The 16,303-nt window shown below is 40.8% G+C and overlaps 1 protein-coding gene across 3 annotated transcripts in view; it reads left to right on the forward strand.

Moving 5' to 3' along the window:
* C2CD2 (C2 calcium dependent domain containing 2) overlaps nucleotides 1-11,749 on the forward strand; it is a 38,574-nt gene extending 26,825 nt beyond the window's left edge. For all 3 annotated transcript variants that reach the window (XM_080347195.1, XM_080347196.1, XM_080347197.1), the window contains 5 exons: nucleotides 239-410; nucleotides 1,179-1,292; nucleotides 3,641-3,768; nucleotides 4,890-5,199; nucleotides 11,379-11,749. In XM_080347195.1, coding sequence (XP_080203321.1) covers nucleotides 239-410; nucleotides 1,179-1,292; nucleotides 3,641-3,768; nucleotides 4,890-5,199; nucleotides 11,379-11,611 — 957 coding nt within the window. In that variant the 3' untranslated portion in view covers nucleotides 11,612-11,749. The remainder of the gene's footprint in view (nucleotides 1-238; nucleotides 411-1,178; nucleotides 1,293-3,640; nucleotides 3,769-4,889; nucleotides 5,200-11,378) is intronic.
* Nucleotides 11,750-16,303: the final 4,554 nt, after the last annotated feature.

Consider the following 16,303-nt stretch of genomic DNA (forward strand, 5'->3'; position numbering starts at 1 on the left):
CTTGTGAATACTTACCTTGTGCTTTGGACTGTCACTTGCAGTGCATTGCGGTTTGTGGCTGAGTAATAGTGCATTCAGATTGCATGGTAACACTTCATATGGTTCTTGTGTCTATCAAAAGAATTAGCTGTTTGGCTCTTGAACATTAATAAAAATATTAAAGGAGTACTAGCTAGAAATGTTAGTGTCCTTCTTGCTTGGCTGTGGTTCCAAGGTGACATTTTTTTTGTCTTCCTAGTTCTTTTTCATAGAACCCAATGAGTTAAAGACGTGGCAGGTGTCTTCTCCAGTGCCAGCCACTAAAGTAGAAAAGGATCGCACTGTGATGCCCTGTGGGACTGTGGTCACTACTGTAACTGCTGTGAAAACCAAACCTCGTCTAGAAGGGAGATCATCTCCACTGAGCACAGGTGAGGAAATCCACTTCTCCCTGTGTTCACTCTTGGGGTTATCTGTGGGGACCAGGAGAAGTTGGAGACATGGGATATAAGGAAAGGTGCTGTTGTCCAGACTTCTCTGATGTGTTGGGGGCCAAGGGTTGGGCATTATTTGTATTCTTCAGAATCAGGTTTTTAATTTTCATGAAACCTTGTTCTTACAAGAGAAGTGGTTAATGCTCCTTTTAATACACATTGTAAATCTTCATGGTAGGGTGATAATGCAGAACAGCTTGGTTTTGGTGGTTGATTTTCTGCATGACCAAAGTATCAGACTCTTAGAGTGTTTGTTGATGACAGAGCATCCTGTGCCTTCTAACCTTGATCTGTATTGTAATCTCTAATGAGGATTGGTGTCATCTTGTGACAAAGTTTTTTTTTTTATTAGAATATCTCTCAGGAGTAGATTCTTCTTCTTTGGATAAGTATGAAAGTAAAACCCCTAAACAATCTCTATATGAAGTCTCACCAAGAACTGCATTCTTTTAAGTTGAAATCAAGATCTATTACTTAAGTGGGTGTTGTCTAGCATATTACAGTAGAATGTTTAAAAATAATAAATTCCTACACTTGACAGGTCTTTTGGGGTCAGGTTACCACAGAGCGTGCATTAAGACTTTGTATTAAACAACTTTCTCAAACATGATTTGAACAGGCTTTAACATTGGTATAATACATTCTTATTAATTTCAATAATTCAATGTCTTGAATAATTTCAGTAACCAAAACCTTGGTCCTTAGATTCTCCTGTGAAAACTCCAGTTAAAGTAAAGATGATTGAAAAGGATTTCTCTATTCAAGCTATCCATTCTCATGGTGCTCCAGTCAGCAAAACTTTATCGTCTTCAGATACAGGTAATAGAAGTGTTCAAAGGTGCTAATGAGAATGTGTCTCTCTCTGCTGCACATGGAATTAATGTAATCCTGTTAAAATAATAGCAAACCCACATGGCCACTGCCTTTCAACAGGCACTGAAATGTTTATGTTAGCAAGTACTGTGGTTAGGCATATGGCAGTCTTGTAACAGAGTTCTGTTTTTAGTTGGTGATTTAAATTGCTAATTTTGAATAAATAACAGTCAGCTGTGGTTTGGAGAGGTGAGGTGACTGCAGAAAAGCCAGGCTGTTTTTTCTCTTACTTTTGAATGAAAAATTCCTCCTTTATAAAAACATGAGGGACACGACACAAGATGAAAGCGCTGTGAAACTTATCTCTAAGGCCATTGTGATTCCCCTCTATCTGAAGAGAGGCTGGACTGATGTAAGGAAGACTGGACTCCCTTCCCAGTCCTGCCACTGGGCTTTTTCATGCTAATGCAAATACACAATCTTGCTGTGTCTGTCTGTCTGCCTTCCTAACTCACCTGGCACACAGTTGAAATGCCTTCAGAGTGTGGCATTGATAATAACTTTAATTATAAATTCACTTTTGACTGTATTAAACCTGAGTTTTAGTTTGAGCATTTTACCTTTTGAGTTGCAACGCTGAATCTTCAGCATGTTTTTCACTCCTGTGTGTGGTCACCATTCGATCTTTCTGTTGCTCTGTATGGAACAGTAATGCAAGATGTGACCCATTCTAGCTACAAATGGCACATCGTGCCATTGCACAGATTTGAGTGTGGATGTGACAATCTGGAAATGATTTAGACTGCTCCTGGCTCAGTCAGAAGGTTTGTTGAGAGAGAGAAACAGATTGGCCAAAAGGCAGAAATCTGGGGATGAACACGAACCAGTGACTATGAATAGCTGTAATAGCTACCTACCTCTAGACTAAGAAGTACTCTGATACCATGAAGCAGCATGGTATTACTAAGCCAATTTGGGAAACGTTAAGATAGTCATAGACTTATGAGTTGACTCTCATAACTGTTGATGACATTAAAGGTATGAAGCATTTACTGGAAAACTCACCTTAAGAGAACTTAGAGCATATTGATATGGAAAGTGTTTTTATGGGAATGCAGGGGAATTTCTGTGAAATGTTTATACAACACACTGGGAAGAATTACTCATTAGAATGAAAGTTTAAGCCAAATAAAACAAATACAAAGGAGCGTTTGGTATGTCCGTAACTTAGATAGTAGTTATTACAAACATTGTGTCAAAATAGCAGCAAGCACTATAGAAAAGGTACCGTGGCTGTGCCATAGTTCTAAGCGATGGCAACAATAAGAATTAGCAGGTGCCACTGATGTTGTCCTGGATGCCCTCAGCTGTTCCTGGGGGCTTTGCAGTGGCGAGGGAGATGGAAAAACAGAGGTTTATAATGAGTGTGCAGACATGCATGGGCGTGCATACCCCTTGTGAACACATACTCTTAAATTCCAAAACTATCCAAGATTCTTGGTGCAGTGTAATTATTCAGGCCTCGTATTTTATTGCATTAATGTCACAGTAACAAAAGACACTGCTCAGTTTAAAACTCCTAACAGAAGAGCCAACTCAGACAATTATATACAGGGATTTTTGTCTTGTTAACTTTCTTAGCCTTGTTTGTTCCTAAGCTTGACGAATTTGATTAGTGTGTATTTGCTGTGCCCAAAGTACTTGTGTACTAGATGCCAAAAAATGGCCATGCTTAAAAATAAACTTGTGTTTGTCACTAAAGAGCATTTTATAAAGAAGATTTTATATTCCTGTACAAAAGTTGGAGGGGGGGAAAAGAGGTGCACTTTACAGGCTCTGGAGGCAGCTGATTAAGAGCAGAGCAACTGCCACTTTGCCTTCTCCTTCCTATCATAGTGCCATAGCAAATCTGGAAATGCTGAAAAAGGATGTCTGGAAAAAGAGCAAATTAGCTACCTGAAAAAGTAGTAGCACGTATCAGCTTTGTACCCTCTTAGAACTGTGGCTCTTCATGACGTACCTCTCCACCGCTTCTGGATTATAGTCACCACAGTGTAGCAATGCAGTGAAATAGTTGGATGTTTCGTGTAGGCTTCCATAACCTCCTGTGTGCTCAGAGCAAGGGTTTGTAAGTGCAACTTAGGTACCTTTTCTCAAAAGAATGAGTAACAGAAGGGAAATACAAGACCCGATAGCTGAGTAGTGAATTGCAAGATGTTTTGGTATGCCTAGTGTTTATACCATTTCAACTAATTTCTCTGAATTCTTGAGTCAAGAACAAACTCTGCCTCTCTTTGCTCTGTTTTTTCCTTTTTTTTTTCTTTCTTCCCTTTGAAATAATGCTTTCTTTTCAGAACTGCTGGTGCTGAACGGCACCGATCCTGTTGCAGAAGCAGCCATTCGGCAGTTAAGTGAGTCTGCAAAGCAGAAGCTGAAGTCTCCTAGAAAGAAAAGCACCATTATCATATCAGGGGTGTCCAAGGTAGGGCAGAAAACAACACTTTACATTTAATGCTTAGTACTGTAAAGACCTAGCTCCACTGATTGTGACGTTTACATGCGTTCTTCTGTTTCCCATTCAGCAGCCTCTGCAGGATCTAGGTCTGTGTGCCAGTTTGTTTCAGTAACTGTTTCACGTTAAGCCAAATCAGGATGGGTTTGTTGGGGAGGGTGTTGGTTTTTGATTGTTAGGTTTGAGAGCCTAACTAAAAAGGAATGGTATCCTTGAATGGGAATGGCATGATTAGGAATTTGGGAAAGCCATTTTAGGTGAGAACAGAGGATAATTAGTCCTCTGTGTTTTGCCTGTGGAGGGAAGATGAACAGAAAAAGAAAAAAAGATTTTTCTATTTTTTCAAAAGTTGTTAAAACCCTCCAAAAAACCTCCTAGTCCTCCAGACTCTGTTCCAGAGGGAGGGCAAACGGAAGACTGTTTCTCACTTGGTACATTGCAATCTTGCAGACTTTCTTCATCCACAGCCTCAGTCTCCCATCTGATGGGACACCATCCTGGTGTCTGTCTGTAGTCCTTTCCCTGCAGGCTGCTGTATGGATGTTTGCTATCAAGTCTTGCTGTTATGCACAGGACCCCTAAAGATCCCTAAGTGAAAACGGAGCCATTGGGCATGGATCCCCTCATCATCGCTGGGATGGGAGGCAGGAAATGAGGATCAGCTGCCACAGTGCCAGCTGTATCTACTTGGGAAATGGAGGCAGTGGAACTGCATGGGTTTTTGTTTACCTGATGCAGCTGACAAAATTCCCTCTACAAATAAACATCTTTTCTCAAAAGGACCAAAAGATTGTCTATGCATGCAGATAACTTAATTACAGCAGCACATGTAGGAAAGAATCCCGTTATTTGCAGTGGGAGGCATGTACTTTTTTTTTTCCCAGTCATGTGGCTTTAACTATGTGATTAAAACTTGGCTATACACTCCTCTCCTTTAGTAGATCTAAAGAAACTTGAAGTGGCTTTCTGATAGCCCTGAGCAACACAAATAAAAGTGTAAAGAAAAGCAAAGAATAGAACTTTTACAGAGAGGCTTGTTTTTTCCAGCAGACCAGCCCGTGTCAGTGTTGTCTTTTTTTTTCACGGGGCAGACCTCTTTATCTCAGGACAGTGAAGCTGCGCTGATGATGGACTATGCTGCAGCCATGGATAGCTCCTGCAAAGAAGTACCACCCGCTGTGGAGGAAGCTGTTGCAGAAGTCACCTCTGATGAAAAGCTATCATTAGGTTCTTCAGAAGCAGTACTTGATACTGACCCACAGCAAAGTGCCCATAGGGCTTGGGTTTTGGAGAACGGCAGCCAACAGTGGGACACCAACACGCTCTTAGACCAGACCTGTGAAGACATATCTGGGAGCTCATTAAGTGTTTCAGAAAGTGGGAGCATGAAAAAATCTAAAGGTATGTGATCCTTACCTCTGCTTGAGTGAATGACTGCTTTCTCTATGTAATTAGCAGTGTCATGCGACACTGTAGTAGTTCATCCTTTCTTACTGATTTAAACTCCTTGTGATTGTGGTGTTGGTTGAATCTGTCTTATTATCAGGCATAAAGAGTGCAGTCAGGCTCTCTTACATTCCCCTCCATCAGGAAACAGGAAGGCGAATAGAATAGAATAGAATAGAATAGAATAGAATAGAATAGAATAGAATAGAATAGAATAGAATAGAATAGAATAGAATAGAATAGAATAATTTTAGTTGGAAGGAACCTACAACAGTTGCCTAATCTGACTGCCTGATCGCTTCAGGGCTGACCAAAAGTTAAAGCCTGTTACTAAGGGCATTGTCTAAGTGCCTCATCAACGCTGACAGGTTTGACGCATTGACCAGTTCTCCAGGGAGCCTGTTCCAGTGTTTGATTACCCTTCTGGTAAAGAAATCCTTCCTAATGTCCAGTCTAGACCTCTCCTGTTGCAGCTTTGAACCATTCCCACACGTCCTATCACTGGATCCCAGAGAGAAGAGATCAGCACCTCCCTCTTCCCTTTTCCTCCTCAGGAAGCTGTAGAAACCAATGAGGTCGCCCCTCAGCCTCCTTTTCTCTGAACTAGACAAACCCAGACCCCTCAGCCGCTCCTCACAGGACATGCCTTGCAGCCCTTTCACCAGTTTTGTTACCCTCCTCTGGACAAATTCAAGGACCTTCACATCCTTCTTAAATCTAGGGTGCCAGAACTGCACACAGAACTCAAGGTGAGGCCACACCACCACTGAATACCGTGGCATAATCAACTCTTTCGACCCGCTGATTATGCCATGTTTGGTGTACCCCAGGGTAAAGTTTCTGTGCCCTTGCCTGCCAGGGCTCACACTGCTGACTCATATTGACTCTGCTGTTGACCAGCATCTCCAGATATCTTTCTGCAGGGCTGCTCTGCAGCCACTCCTCTCCCAAATTTTATTTGTGCCCAGCATTACTCCATCCTAGGTGCAGAATCTGGCATTTGGACTTGTTAAATTTCATCCCATTAATCATTAACCAGTGTTCAAGGGCAGCTCACTAGGCCCAACCTAGTTATCTGGGAGAGAGAAAACTACCCACATTGTCAGTTCCTCCATGAAATCTGTGTTATTGTAAACAAGGACTTGTACTATATTAGCAGCCTTATTACTAACATGAAAATGGTAGGGTTCCACAGTTGCTTTCTGGTAGGTTCCTTCTCTTCTCCTCCTTCACATCTCTGAGCACAAGACTTCCCTGTCCTCACTGAAGCGTGTGTTCAGGAAGCATCACAGCTAAACCAGAAGTACACTCTCTCTTAGCTGCCTTGTGAACAGTTTCTCCCTTTTCACTGATTTCATTTATATGTAGTTTGCTAAAGAAAATAGAATAAAGGGTAGTTTAATAAGTTAATAAGGGGTCTGATCATTTTGCTTATGTAGTTACCTACCTGGATAGGTGCAGTTTGAAAATATCTTATGTTTCTTTGTGTTTCCTTTACAAATCCATTAACCTCTGAGGTTGTAGCACTGTTTTGTGGCCAAGTGGTAAACACAGGGGCTGTCAGGAAGGCTGACACAAGAGCCAGTGCAGTGGACTGTGCCCCGAACAGCAGAACGGCACACCAGTCTCATGGGCTGGATGTGGAAGTTGCAAAAAGTGTTGTGTTTCTCACCCATATCCGTCCCTCTTTCACTTTATTATTTTTTTTTCTTTCCTTACACAGAGATACTGTAAAATGATTTACTACAAAACTTCAGTATATTACTAGATTATCATGATCTGCCCTTACGTAAGGCCTACACTGGACCTCTTCAGCAAGGCTTTTCCCTTAGAGCACTGAGGTTTTCTGGCCTTCTTGCAGTTGTATTGCTTCACTTGATAGATCAGGATGGTACAGCAGCCATCAGTTTGACATAGATGGTCAGGCATTGGAAAGTTTTGGGTGTGTTTGGGGTGAGGGCAGGGGGTTAGTTGTGAAGAGATTTGTCTCATTTGGAGCCTGGAAAAGTTTAGGAAGCTGAATGAGACTTTGCAAAACCTCTGGACTCTTCTTTAATCTGTTATTCTAAAACTAACAAGTAGAAGTTTGTATGTCAGTTGTTGTCTAGTTTTGTTTTTCCTGTGCAGTACATTGCAAAGAGATCAGGCTTCTGAAGGTCCTGTTAACACAATGTAGTATAAAGCAGCTAAAAAGCGCAAAGTGTATCTAATGTTTGAGACAGTTGTCTCATCTTGAAAAAATATTTTTTAAAACTGTCTCAAATCCCTTTCTTTACATATAGGTCTCTTTGTGAAAGTCTCGAATCTCTGCTTTGTCACAGCCGAGTATCTTTTATGGAGCGAGACAGGAAAATATTTCAACCCTCCTGCCTTCTGTTAGCTTTGAATAGTTCAAGGTTTCTGTTTTGTGAAATGCTTTCCCTCTACAAAACAAACAAACAAAACCCCACCAAACACAAAAACACAACAAAAAATCCAAACAAAACCCAAACACAACAAACAAACCCCTTCTGCTTTAAAAAGCCTTATGTATGTATTGTCTTATAGTTAGCACTGTCTTTTTTTTTTAACTCTTGCATGTTTTTTTCTGACTTCCTCTTTCTTACCCATTCCCTTTTAAAAACTAAGAGGACTACTATGCCAACCAGAGTTAATTACCTACACAGTAAGTTATTTTTGTCTTATTTTTTAAGTAAACGTAGCTTTACAATGGTACACTCATTGTAAAAACAGAAGCAAAACATAGTTTGGCACCCATTTTCTTCTTTCCCCATCCATTTCTTTCCTCCCTCCAAAATTAACTTCCCATACCCAGGTGTCTTAGCAGACTCATCTGCTGTGACAAGTCATTCTACTGGTGGTTGTGCTGTCCAGGTGGGTCACACAATGGACAACAAGGAAGGCTTGGAGGGGTGATGTACGCTCCTGATCTCTCTCCATCATGTCCGTTCCTGTAGCATCTACTTATCAATCAAACATCTGCTCATGCAAACCATGTGTGACCCCATAACTGGATATGCATATGCAGAAAGCTTATTTTACAACCTGCTGCTTACAGTTTTCTAGACCTCTTTTCTAGTCTAACCTGTAGAGCTACCAGGACCTCAGCAGGTATTACAAAACTACCTGCATAAAAACTGTTTTGGAAGTTGGGAAGAAATGGAAAGAAGCTATCTCTATTTGTATCCTTGTAGATGTGGAAGGAAGTCTTCCTTCATTAACAAAAATGAGATTCAGAAGTGATCCTAGCCCCACAAGCATTTTTAGAACACCCTAAACTAGTGCAGAGGAGCCTGTGAAGACCAGTCAGTCTGTACAGGACTCTTGACATGCTCTCTGCTAATATCCTGATGTTAGGGGCAGAGTTGGCATATGGATCCAGTCGAACTCAAGAAGTAAGCATGCAAACAGCACGAGCGTCGCCAAGCTTGTGATTTGCCCTGCCCTGCCTTCTTGGCAGGGGATGCATGCTTCCACAGCAGCTGGAGCCACTGCCAGGCAGCACTTACCAAACTGATGGGTGTCAGTTGAGATGTGGCAAGCTTCCAGGTAGGAACAACCTCAGTACCTCTGAGAACACAGGGAGCTTTTGTGTCAGGGGGCCTGCTGCTCGTGCTGAGCCTGTTCTGCTCTCAGGGAAGCGCTGCCTGCGGTTTTTCAGCTGCAGTGGGCTGTCCCAGGCCGCCGGGGTAATTTTTCCAGCATTCTTGATTCGGTTCTGTTTCCTAGCGTGGAAAATCAGTTGGAATGGATAAACCCTTCTGCTCTACTCCTTCTGCTGGCACAGCTTCAGATGCAGCAGCCAGGACTGCTGGGTGGAACAGCTGACTGCTAAAACAAAAGCCACACAGCAGCAAGAACTCATCCCCCCTCAGTCTTTGCATATTAACAACTGTCAGTATCATGGGGTTGAACACTGTTTCTTTTATGCTGTTGACAGCAGCTTGAAGTGGTACTGCCTTGCCAAAAATGTCAATCAGAGGATGATGGGAGAGCAGTCAAGATTCAAATCTGTGAGTTCCAGTTGCTTTTAGCTGACTTCTGCCTCCATCCTGTTGTGCCCTGTGAGAAGAGTCTCAGCAGCAGCAAGACAAAACATGCTAGAACATCTTCTTAAGTGCTGAGTGCTTAGTCCTTAAAATACAAAGTAATAATCCCAAGCACGTGTTTGTATGTGCTGTGGTCTGCTCAAAGAAGCATCTGGCTGCATCCAACAGAGCTGCCACAAAATACCTATTCTGCAGCTGTTGCTGTGCAAAATGACATGCAGCCTGTGTCAAGTCCTTAGGGAACAAATATGTAATTATATATATTGCACAGAATCATATGAAAAAATTGGTCTGTTTGTTGCTTTTGTACCCATTTGCAATGGAGGGAAAAGCAGAATCAGGACTATGTGGTGACAAGAATTAACAGCTGAACTGATAAAAAATTGGGAAGCCTCATAGGGAAACCTGTAGGAACAAGGTGTGGAAGCTTTGCCAGTGAGATGACTGTCCTCACGTACTAGTCTGACTGCCAGAAGGCTCCTGTGTTGGCTTGCTACCTGGGTCCTCCTGTGTTCAAATTGGCTGGTGCCGCTTAGACAATGACACTACCCAATTCTGCACAAAACTGTTGCTCTTTTAACACTGGGCTGATGTGCTGACACCAGGCTGAGTGTGGATGGTAGCCTGGAGTGGTGTCCTTGCCAGCTGCCACTGAGCTGCCTTGCACGTCGGGCACATGGAAGGGGAAGGTGGAATTTGGCGAAACAGTGGCTGTAAAAACAACCCAGGCTTGCAAAGAGAGAAGCGTACTGGTGCCTGATGTTGGCAACATGAGTCCCGAGTCCCTGTTGAGATGACAGCTGCAATTACCTTGGCTGCATCATAGGTTTGACATGGGATCAAGGGAAGGAATAAAACAAAATAAAACAACCTAATTTAACACAGAAGGGATTTCAGCAAACTTCTGAACCTATTTGAAGCAGATATAATATTATTTTTAATCTGCTTGAAGTGAATTGCTGTTCCTAACAGGATTTTAAAATAACAGATGCTTAGTGATTCTTTTTCTAGGTGGTGCTACCAAATTTGTATAGAATATGTGCTGTCTGGCTTGTCTGGGCCTACTGCATGCAGGTTGACTGCCAAGTAACTGTTCTCTGGCACTAACAGTATCCTTCACCTCAAAATGCCACCATCATGTTCTGCATCACAGAACATCTGCATCTCTTCAGCTCCCTTGATCTCTGAAATAACGAAGAACAACATTACTTCCTCTATTTCATTCTTTTTATAAAATACACTGTACTTCTGTTGTGTTGGAAAGGTTGGATATGCCTGTTTGACATGTGAGAACCCAGTGTACAACCCACACCAGATGCTGTGCATGTGTATGTTTGAACAGTACCATAGCTTTCAGATGAGCTTCAGAAACTAGTGAAGTGTAAGGAAGGAGACTTCCACAAGATGTGTGGATTGACTTGAGAAGCTGAAATCAGATTAATATCTAATGGCTCACAGGCACGTTTCACAGTAGCTTTCCTTCCTTATCAGCTGTATCATTTCTTAAAGAACTGAAGGAAAATTCCTTTTTTCTTTAGTGCTCCTCTAGCAATATATGTGAGCTCTTCTCTCCTGAACATTTCTACTGACTGTACAAGTGTGTCGATATGTGTAGATCTAGAGCTGCCACTGTCATGATTCAGTTTGCATGGTACTTGCATGGAATGAGAAGAAGCAGAGAAATACATACTTCCGTGGAGTCTAAATTTCTCAGTGGTGTTCACTTGGGAGAGAGCTGGAGTACAGTGGGGCAGGGAAGATTCAGAGGCATGTATTGTATGTATGTGTGCCTCTGTCTGAAAGCATGATGATTGCTCGCGTTTGCCAGTATTTGAAATCACTTGTTCCAAGGTGGAACTCATAATTAGGGGCTCTAAGTTACAAACCGTACATATTCGCACTTTAGATTCACCGCGCTCTTAGATTTCTAACATCATTTGAATAGTTACCAAGGTGATGCTTAAACTGGAAAGTTAAGACCAAAGGTTTTTTCAGTCATGCTGCAGTTACAGTTAAAGCTGATCTCCAAGAGGAAAGCAGCCTGTTCTGTCTAAAGTGTCCTGTGCCTCTGCTCTGTTTCTGCAGGTGGGATTTTAAAAAAAAGCGCAAAGCTCTTTTTCCGCCGGCGACATCATCAGAAGGACCCAGGAATGAGTCAATCCCACAACGATCTTGTCTACTTGCAACAGCCACTGTCAGAGGAAACGCGCAAGAAGGGAGGCACGCTTTCACGTATTCTGAACAGAAAGCTCCTTTCCAAAAACAAAAGCAAGAACAAACTGAACGGTGCTTCGGCAGAACCATACATACAAGACTGAACACTCTCTGCTGGGATGCTTGCACATCACTTGACCATTTGTTTACAGAGCAGTGCTAGAGAATACAAATACGGCTGATGACCTGCAGAAGATGATGTTCATTAATACAGAGGTCCAGGAATAAACAGAAAGCTTGAATTTTTTGTTTATTTTTCTAGAATGCTTTTTCTCTCTGATTATAAAGTTGCTCCTCCAAATACAAGCAGTGCTAGTTGTATCGTGACGGCTTTTGGAGGACCATGTGGTTTATTGTAGAAGATGAGGGAGGATGAGGAATGGTGCAGATGGGGAAGACCTGTGTGTGAGCACCTAGTTTACATTAACGGGGAGCTAAGAACTGAAACATCATACCTTCTATATATGAGGGAACCACTATAATGAGAGAAGATACCACTGTGCTTCCTTACTGCGGCCTGGAATAGTAGCAATGCAAGTCTTGTTTTTCTAGTCAGGCTGAAAGGGAAAAGAGACCCAGATCCAGTTTGTATTGTAATTTGGAAATGGGTGAGTTTTCAGAAGCAGAACTGAAGTGCTGATTAAGATAGCCTACTGTAATAACTGTAGCCTGCTGTAATAACTGCTCAGTCCATGTAGGTGGAGAGATGCCTTTGATATTAGCCATAAATCAATAAATTATGCAAATACTTAGCATATTGTTTAATGTTCTGTGCATAAGTTATGCTTAAAAAAACAGAAATTTTTTTTTGAGTCAGCTTGCAAGAAAACATTTACAAATTCTTAGATGCAGCTTTTCTTCCCTGTGTAAGAAGATGCATTGCTAATGTAAAAACCTATCCTAGGGGCTCTAATTCTAAGTACTGGTTAGACAAGTATATTAACCATCATATCAAATGCAAGGCTTGGAGCAGTAAGTGATGAATAGGGCATATTTAACCCTATACTGCTTTTCATTAGACAGCTTCTTTTACTTGCCAAACACATACTGAGAAAAAACAATAATAATTCCCTTAGTCGGTTTCTAGATCTACCAGTGTTGTCACATGGTGAGCAGTTGGTTGAATGAGGTTTTTTACTTTTTTCCTTAATAAATATTGCAGCTGGCTCCTTTAAATTAAAAGGAAAAACTGATGAAAGTAAAGGCATAGTTCTTGTTGTGGCTATTAAAAAGAGTGAAATGTCAGTCAGTATTTCACAGGTACCATCTTTTATGCATACCTGTACTTTTCCATCGTATACATTCCTGCTGAGGACAAAGGACCAAGCCTGTTCTCTTTAGCCAAGAAAAGCATTCGTTCCATCTAAATTACCAACATGAATGGATGATAGATTTGTGCCTGCTTTGCCAACAGTGATTTCCCCCCCGCCTTTTCTTCCCATAAGACATCCAACACTTGGGCAGATACTTGGACTTTCAACTTAAACCATTCTTCAAAAATAGAAAGTCATTGAAGAACAGAAACATGTTTCAAAACTTCTTATGAACTCTAGATTCCTTTATAAATGCTTTTACAAAGAATATAAAAGTAGAGGGGATTTGAATTATTTTTTACCAACAAAGAGATTAGAAGAAATTAACTGCCAAAATCTTTTAACTGAGCCTGCTGCTTAAAAATAACTTTTATGTGAAACCTCGTAAAATCACTGTGGTAGTGCAGCAGTCCAGACTGTCAAATAGTTGTACATTTAAGCATGCTGCTTATTATGAAAACACTTGAAGGCATTTTTAAATTCTCTGTTTTGAAAATTGGTTACAAATGAGTCTTCTAGAGCTGAAATGTGCTCAGAAATCCCAGTTCAGTAATACAGCTTTGTCCAGCTTGAATGTACTTGAACGTTTTTGTTTATTGTTAATTTAATACAAAGTAGTTCAGTTTCTTCATTTGTTTTACAGTGGTTCATGATATGAACATTAAAAAAACCTGATGTTACCTTCTCTCAACATACACTTTTTCTCTTGACTTTGCTAGGAGCTCTTTGCATGATGGGGCAGGGTAGAGCATCAGATCCCTGCCATGTTTTAAATGCTCCCTCTTGTTCACTGAAGGAGAAAACCACAACTGGTCACTGAGTTGAAGAAATCAAAGTGAGACTGAGCTCTGTGGGCAGCACCCCCTTACACTGAAAATGGAGTTGTGGAATTGAGAATGTAAACAGAGCACGTAACACTACTTGAAGTCTGCTTAAATTACTGAACTGCAATTTTAATTTACAGAAGCTTTATAATGTACCGTATTAATAGAATGGGGTGGAAATACCACTGAATAACTTGCAGAACGCAGGAGTAGGGTTTGCTTGCAGCTTATCCCAAAGAACAGATAGACACTGAAGTGGTTTTTGGTTCCTTTTTCTTAAGGTCTTGGTGATTGCCTAAATGCATGTCTTGATGGTGGGAACCGAGAACAAACTGGGTGAAGGTTTGGGCTTAAGACGAGGAAAGCAAGGCATTTGGGGTAAAAAGGGAATCTTGGTTTTTAATTGCCTTTACTCCTCAGGAAAATAAATATAATTTGGTTTGATATTTGACCTCCACATCTGGCTGGTGTGTTCCTCACCTCTTCCTCCTCCTCTACAAATAGTTTATGTCCTATTGTAAAAACAAGCTCAAGTGCTAAACACAAAGGGAGAATTGAGTTGCTGGGTTGTGACAACCCCAAAGGCCCATAATGTTCAATCCCATTCCCCTCTTCTGAGATTAGGTTGTTATTTAAGATCAGGAGATCTGAGTACATACATTTTTTGTGTACTAGTATTTGGGTCAGCCTGAGTTGGGTCCTGACAACCAGTGGAAGCTACACTACAGGTTTGGGGAGGATGACTGGATTTGTAGACTGTTGTAACTAACACTGCAACGTACCCTGTCAGTGCTAAATATTTCCTGTGCAGTTGTGTGAGGGTTATTGGAGGGAATAATTTTGCTCTTTTATGTTTTGCAGTCTTCATAATTTTAATAACTACATGTTTGAACAGCAGAACAAATCTCTGCATGATATTACACTGAAGACTTCTTGTTTTCTGTCTTCCAGTTTAATTACTTTAGAATAGTAGCTTGGAAATAACCTGTGAAATCTGTCTTCCTTTTTGCCCCTTTTCTTACACTTTTGTGTTTCTGAATGTTCTCTACAGCAAAGAAGGAGGGGTATTTATTTTATGAGTACTAAGAGATGAATGCTTGCTTTTCCTTTCCTGCCCATAACTGAACCTTCTTATTCTGTATTTGTGGTTTGTTTTGCTTCATGGTATTTTAGCTTTTCATTTGCCTTGATGGAGACAACCTGCATCCTTACCTCACCAAGATTTGCCTTAGCTTTAGTAGGAATTTTGACCAAGTAAGTAGTGTAAGAATTCATTTTGTCTTTGTAGATGAAAGCAATAAAACTACCTAATCTCAAGTGTGAATACAACTTAGTTAACTTTCTTGAAGTGTCTGAGATCACTTTAAAAGTCACTTTAAAGAGGAGGGTGTCCTAGGTCACCACTATTTCATATCCAATTCACCCCAGGAAGAAATGACAAGTCATTTCATTCCTAACTATATATTAAACATGTGAACCTTAGGCAGCAGAAAGGAAAAGGAATGCTGTCATGGAAAAAAGTTCATATTCTTTTAAAAAGTAAAATACCTTTGGCAATCTTCTTCGGCTTGATGGACAGGTCATGATCTGTGCAGGCATAAATACTGGGCTTTATTCTTAGGCTTTCTGATAGATTTTATTTTTTTCCCCTGCTCTTTGTTTGGGAGAGAGGTTGGGGTTGCAGGTCATACAGACCTGTAGTTACTGTCTGGCTCTTGAGAGGACTTGGCTTCCAGCGCTGCTTGTTTCAGGGAGATCTATTACCCAGCAATGATACCAGCTTTGAGCATTAATGAAATTTTGCAGCATTTCGTGTACTGCATCTCTTTGCTGGTTCTAAGTGGTTTTCAAATAAAAGCTTTCTGCTGTGTATTTCTTGTAAAGTTTTGGTGTTCTTGATATGCAAAATATCATAGGAAAAAAGCAAAGTCAATGACATAAAATGCTACCAAATGTGTATGGGGAAGAAAAAGAAGAGTCTTGCTCTTGTTTTAACACCTTTTTGAGCTCCAGGTGTTACAAGCAGCAAGAGCTCTATACAAGGTGGGAGCCACCTGTCTTTTTCATTTTAGTTTATTGCAGTTTTTTTAATTGTAGAGGTGAAGGTTGAGATAAGTGCTTATCCTGGTACAGAATTAAGTATACTGTAGTTCTGGGCTAAGACATTCCCAGTCTGAGTGGGAACAGCTGACCTCATGGCTTTGACCTCCACAGAACCTAAGTGGATTTACTATTGTGTTTAAAGTCAGCATATGCTTCTGTATGTTGCTAAGCCACAGTCTTGTTGACAAACAACTCTAACTATGTAGCAAGGTAATTACTTTAAGATAAGGGTGAATAATATAATTTCACTCAGGATATCCAAACTGCTACTATGCAAGGTGATGTCATGGTGTGAAAATAGCTGGGAAGGATGGATCTGAGGTCTTTCCAATACTGTAACTCTGTATTTCCCAATAATGTATTATATTCTTATATTCTAGGTGGGGTAAAACATTTTTTTTTCTAGCATTCAACTGTGATAGTCACTTCTTCTGTGGTATTTTTTTCTTTGTGTGTACACAAAATTAAGCTGGTGTAATTAAGAAGTCTGTGTTGTACAGATTTATTATATCACTAAAAAGCCTGAGGATTTTTTAAAGAAATAACTACTGTTGTA

The sequence above is a fragment of the Nesoenas mayeri genome (genome assembly GCF_963082525.1).
Source record: "Nesoenas mayeri genome assembly, chromosome: 1".
Classification (NCBI taxonomy): domain Eukaryota; kingdom Metazoa; phylum Chordata; class Aves; order Columbiformes; family Columbidae; genus Nesoenas; species Nesoenas mayeri.